Source organism: Larimichthys crocea, chromosome XVII, assembly GCF_000972845.2.
Source record: "Larimichthys crocea isolate SSNF chromosome XVII, L_crocea_2.0, whole genome shotgun sequence".
Lineage (NCBI taxonomy): Eukaryota > Metazoa > Chordata > Actinopteri > Sciaenidae > Larimichthys > Larimichthys crocea.
The window spans coordinates 29,214,163-29,219,929 of NC_040027.1; the positions used below are offsets into that span (position 1 = coordinate 29,214,163).

At 39.1% G+C, this 5,767-nt stretch overlaps 1 protein-coding gene across 3 annotated transcripts; it reads right to left on the reverse strand.

The window, feature by feature from the left end:
* Positions 1-256: 256 nt before the first annotated feature.
* Positions 257-5,219, reverse strand: mpv17l2 (MPV17 mitochondrial inner membrane protein like 2). 3 transcript variants are annotated; one of them, XM_027289833.1, is made up of 6 exons: positions 5,128-5,219; positions 4,049-4,269; positions 2,864-3,025; positions 2,078-2,154; positions 1,210-1,338; positions 257-943 (listed from the first exon to the last, which is right to left on the reverse strand). In XM_027289833.1, the coding sequence occupies exons 2-6, from the start codon at positions 4,236-4,238 to the stop codon at positions 887-889; spliced, it is 615 nt and encodes a 204-aa protein (XP_027145634.1). In that variant the 5' UTR covers positions 4,239-4,269; positions 5,128-5,219; the 3' UTR covers positions 257-886. The 3 variants fall into 3 exon arrangements, with proteins under 3 accessions (XP_027145634.1, XP_027145633.1, XP_010744113.2); XM_027289832.1 differs by having other exon boundaries at positions 5,103-5,208; XM_010745811.3 differs by having other exon boundaries at positions 5,038-5,141.
* Positions 5,220-5,767: the final 548 nt, after the last annotated feature.

Consider the following 5,767-nt stretch of genomic DNA (forward strand, 5'->3'; position numbering starts at 1 on the left):
AGCAGTCGATCATAAATAAGCTGCTGTAGATGTACAGTACATCAAGTCAAATTTACAGTCACTGTGTAAAACTACTGGACAGTATACAGTAAATTGTCAGGTATCAAATTTACACACACAGTTCAGGGTTCATATGATAAAAATATAAAACATATATTTCATAATAATCACAGTCATGCAATTTTTTTCAAAGGTACCTCAAAGTAAGAAGCTGAAGACAAAGAGATTATTTGGCTTGACAACAGAGTAGCTGGTCTACAGATTAAGGCAAAGTTTATGCAGGTTAATATAATATAGATTTAAAAACAGCAACTGTTTATTGAAGCTGTTTCACATTAATAATGATTCTTTCATGTCAAACCAGAAACTAAACACTAAAAGGGCACAGAAATAAAATAGTGCAACAGCATGACAAAATGATCCTGGAATTTTGGAAATTAATATTTCATTTCGTGTCTTGCTGATTGCCCTGTTAATGGCAGCAGTTACGCTCGTGCCTAAGTTGTGACAAAAAGAAAAACACTACTATCAGCAGTATTAGATATGACAGGCAGTGAACCGCTTCTCATCCCTGAATGCTTCCGCAGGAGTGCACTTCATTCTGACATAAATAAAACAAACAAACTGGACAGACACATTAAAACTCTCCAGACATGAAGGGAAAAGTGTTCCAGCACTTCAACTTAAACATCCACAACTCCTCTGAAATCAGATACAGACGTGGTCGGTTTAGACTTAAGAGAGGGAAAAAAACCCGACTAACAAAATGTTTTACAGCCTTGCAACATTTTGCAAAATGTGGAAAAGTTTCAACATGAAAAAAAACAAACAAAACGTTCTTTTGTCTCCAATGAACGACTTCACAGTTGAGCGTGAACTCTGGTCTTCAAGTTTTCTCCTCCACAGGTTTGGATAGTGGGGGCGCTTCCTGCAGGCTGCTATCCTGTCAACACACCAGAAACCAAAACACACATCAATATAATCAATATCACTTCATTTTTTAACTAGTGAGCAAGTAGAAAACTCTGACAGACACAATGAACAACACGAGCAGAGGACTGGTGGAGATGAGTTTTGATGTATACTATATGTGACAAACAAATCCATTATTTAGAATTTAAGGCTGCTTTTATAATTTGATAATACAGTACAGAAGAACAATAATGAAGCACTTTAAAGCACAGACGATGTTAAATGTGGCTGACTTACTCTGTGTTTGAGGTAGGATAGATATGTGTCCCACCCTAAGGTGATAAAGTTGATGTACACAACGCGGAATTTGGGCGAGAGGAAGTAGAAGTTGATCATCTGAGCCGCAGGCCAAACACACCAGTCCGCCTGTGTACAAGAACAACATAGATTAGCATAAACAAACCTGAGTCGATTACCCAGCACAAACAAGGTTAGAAACTGAGAAGAGGGGTGAAGCCTACTCATACGGAGATCAACACTGGGCACCAGCCAAATGTCTGTAATAACTGCTCTGCACGCTCTGATTCTGAGGGTTGGATTTGTATCATTTTCAGCTGGCAAGCTACTGAGATTTGTTTTTACAAATGTGACTGAGCGGAGCCGCTGACAGTGAGTACTGTTTTATAGTGAATGTTAACTGCAGAGACAGACAGCGGTCATGGATTATGTTTTAGAAAGTTGTTACTGTAACCTGGAGATTCCTGAAGGTATAGCATCATGATAATTTCCTTAGATTCACAGTGAATAAGCATGTGAAACCTACTCAGAGTAAGTTAGTGATTGATGCAGATGTACAGGCATTTGCATTAGAAGGGATACACTGTATGTTTCGCTTCATTCTTCTCTAAACTAAGCAGCAAATAATTATATTGATTGGTCCCTGTGGACATATAAGTAGAACGTAGCAAACATAGTCCTTCACGTTTGGAAAGCTGAACAGAAGTCTGGACTGACAGACATGTTCAGTTTAAATTACAGTAACAACATTAATTTCTCAACAATAGTTAAGAACAAAGAACTTAAGAAGTAATGGGTGATGGATGATGTGAGTATGTGTGATCTGCTGCTCCAGATCTGCAGGTCAGACCCTGACAGCTGTACTTGCCTTATAAAATTCCCAGAATTTGTCTTTAAACTCCTCCCATCCTTCGGATAAAGTGTGTCCCTCCATGAGACCCATACCTGAAATAAACAGAGTTGTCTGTCAGTTGTGCATCAGTGCCAGGTGTTATGAAAACTGTTTACTGTTTCAGATGTTTTGAATCATAAGTGTACATGAGTTCCTACTCCTCACATGTTCTGTTTTCACTTCTCTAATATGACTTTGTTGCTAAGGCTGGCAGGGTAAGGTAAAGTTCAGGTTAATGTATAAAGACAAGAAGTCCAGAACAGAACAAGGGTCAGAGAGGTGACATTTAAATTGGGGAAATGCTGACTACTGATTAAAGGAAACTAAGAAGACTTATGATGTATCTATGGGAGGAGTCCGAGACAGCCCATTAAAGAGTGTATAAGATCCAACTGTTAGAGTTCCACAGGGAGCCTTTTTCTCTGTAACCCCTTCTGTGTGCTGCACTGTTAAACGCTCCTTCTTGTACAAGAATAATAAATTTAACTTAACTTTGGTACTTCGAATCCAGTCTTCCTTACTGAAGGGTCATTTGAAAATTCTTATAAACACCAGACTTTATTTAAACAGCTTCAGATAAGATATAACAACGGTAAGTCAACTCCGAACTCTTTACAGACGACCTTTGCACTCTTTCCATCTCTGATATTGACCTATGTCTTAATCACCCACATCTTTAAGTACAACCTTTGAATCTTTACACTATTGTATTACGATTATGAGTGTCATAGTAAAACTGGTTGTGTCCTGTTCTCTCCTCACCTAAAAAATACCACATTCCAATTGTTGGTGAGGCGATCAGCTGGTCCACCAGCACTTTCTTGCCCACCGTGCTCATAGCTTTTCCAACATACACTCTGTCAAGCCAGCTGTACCAGTAGTGCAACAATGGACCCATCGAGCAGCCCACCATAAACATGCAACCTTTAAAGGGGAAAGAAAGAAGAGGAAAAAAATTCAACACATTGTACACATCTTCTCCAAAAACCTTTTACTCTTTATTTAGACATGATGGTGTGAGTATAGTGTGTTTCATTCTGTTACGGAGATGTTTATATCCATAAATATTTTTGTTGTAAACCCTTTATAAACCACACCCACCATGATGTCACAGAGTCCTGGAGTACACCTGCACATCACTACACCAGAGATCAGCAAAAACAAGATCTTCAGGGTGTGTTAAGTTACTTCTAATTGCTATTATAATGATTGTTGTTTTAGATATCCACATTAATGGTGATTTATCAGACACATGACAATTAGTTGGACTGCACATAGAAACCACTACCTAGATGAAGATAAGATAATAATTTGTGGAATAAAACACTGTATACTGAAGTGATTGTGTAACTTGTTTATTTTCATATACTTGAACTGGGACTCATTCTGGTCTGTACTTTGCTGTGTGTGCACAGTTAGAAAGACATAAATTCATTCTAACAAAACACCCTGACACCGACACACAGCACATCCTGTTTATTTTAGCTTCGTATCAAAATATAAAGAGTCTTACCAAATGTTGAATCATACCATACTGCAGATGATCTTATTCAATACAAGGCTCTTGACTAAATGTATTTGCAATAAGCTATTTAAATTCAGCTGAACGTGAATCCAGAGTGTTTGCAGAGGCGGTTAGCCCTTCAGCTCCTGACACAGCTAAATCTTTAATAACCATTAGAGCTGTAAATCAAATACAAGTTTCAGTTCACAAATGAAAATGTTTTGAGATGCTGTAAGAGCAACAAAAGTTTGACTTATTGCTACAGATTCACCACTGTTACTAAAACAGCATATATCCTACTCTGTGTCCCACACACTGTCCGTCTGATGCCTCTACAGTTCATGTCACTGAGCCTGAGGTCAGTCATGGAGCAAAGCACCAGCACCTCCAGGGTGATTAATGTTCTTCCCACACTGCAATAATAACATCCTTTTCTGTCTTACCTGTCCTCCTCCAGTCTCGGACTCTGTCTGGCTCCTTGCTGATCTCCCGGCTCTGCTGCAGCATGTCTCCCAGTGCCAGCATACCTCCTCCACTCAGCGTGTTGGTGAGCAGCAGGTATCGTCCCTGGAATAACGGCCTCCAGGAGAACCGTATCCGGACTAGAAACTCTTTACCCGCCCGGGGGAGCATGACGTTTGGACTGCAGAGAGAGCGCTATCATCTGCAGAAGAAAAACAGACATGAATATAAATATGAAAAAACAATAATCCTCTTTATTTCACCAGGCTGCAGGGTGATAAATGTGTAAAACACACAGCACATATATAATTTACAAGAAGGCTGAAGGCTGTGAACTTATGGCTGCGCCTTTCAAAATAAAAGTACAGAACAAAATACATTTACAACCATAACTGAATATAAAGCCAGAGTATAAAAACTATGACACACTTATCAAATAATGTAAAACAAATAAAGCCTCTCGTGGTGAAATAATCATTTCACTTTGGTTGCATCATTCTAGACTCTAGAATGATGCAACCAAAGCGAAATGATTATTAGAATCTAGAGAATGTAAATCCATATTAAAGTTATACTCTGACTGAGGTATTTACACATATATACTCTATACTTAACCACTATATACTATAGTGGTTAAGCTGCAGTTGTTTATGTCAGACAGTTGAAGGGGTCAAAGTTCAAACAGACTGTTAACCGTTAGCCGTTACTTTAAACCGGTATTAACGGCTCGGCTGAACAAACTATGACACCGGAGAAACCCGGTAACCGTCCCGTGTACGGTCTGACACCACACAAACACTGACACTGACGTTTTGTGTGAGAGACGGCAGCTTTAAAATCACTGCTTGTTGTATAACGACACATGTAACAGCGGTCGTGGTGTGGAGGTTTCCCCCTTTAGCTGCCTCAGTCTGACCGCTGCCTGTTGTTATTGGTTACTGGTGCTGAGATAAACTTCACTGTATCTTACCTGAGCCCTGAACACAGCCACGGCCGAGAAGTGCTGCTGTATGAACCACACACACAGACACACACCTGAGAGGAAACAGAGCTGTTTTACCGAGAGGACGTTCAACGTGTGAGCGCCACCTGCTGGTCCGGAGGATCCACTGTCACAACACAGCTCCACGACGCAGCAACTGGGGCCACAATTTGTTTGTGTTTATGTCGCAAAATATAATAAAAATATTATTTAAAAGAAAGCCTTTTAAACAACTTAATAACACACAGAAAAGATGTACAGTGAAAAGGTCAATGCTGCTGTACAGTTCAAGTGACACGTTTGAGCACCAATAGACCTTTCTCACAGCAGACATTGTGATATGAAACAGTAGTTAAACACAGGTGATACCAATGACACTAATTAAGGTCAGACAGAGTCAGGGTGCTGCTGTGGTGAGGGGGTTGGCTCACTGGAAAGTTTCTGCTGCACTACAGTTTATTTGTAGTGCAGCACTACATATTACTCACAAAATGGATATTGCTAACAAATTAAATAAATGAATAAACAAAAACAGGGTTGAATTATTGCAATAATATAATAACATTTAAAAACAAACAAACAAACAAGAGAATTAAATAAAAAGGAAATTATTATATTATATTCAGATAAACACATTTTAACACGTAGTGAAAATTAATATTTTTTAACAATGGGGGTGGAGGGTTAGGGTTGCACCCATCCCCATTTATATTTTTCA

Excerpts from the sequence above, each read along its gene's own strand:
- mpv17l2 (XM_027289833.1), bottom strand. The coding sequence starts at position 4,238 with ATGCTCCCCCGGGCGGGTAAAGAGTTTCTAGTCCGGATACGGTTCTCC. Across the intron at positions 2,155-2,863 it reads TGGAATGTGGTATTTTTTAG|GTATGGGTCTCATGGAGGGA; the intron begins GTGAGGAGAGAA and ends TGTTTATTTCAG. Across the intron at positions 944-1,209 it reads TATCCTACCTCAAACACAGA|GATAGCAGCCTGCAGGAAGC; the intron begins GTAAGTCAGCCA and ends GTGTGTTGACAG.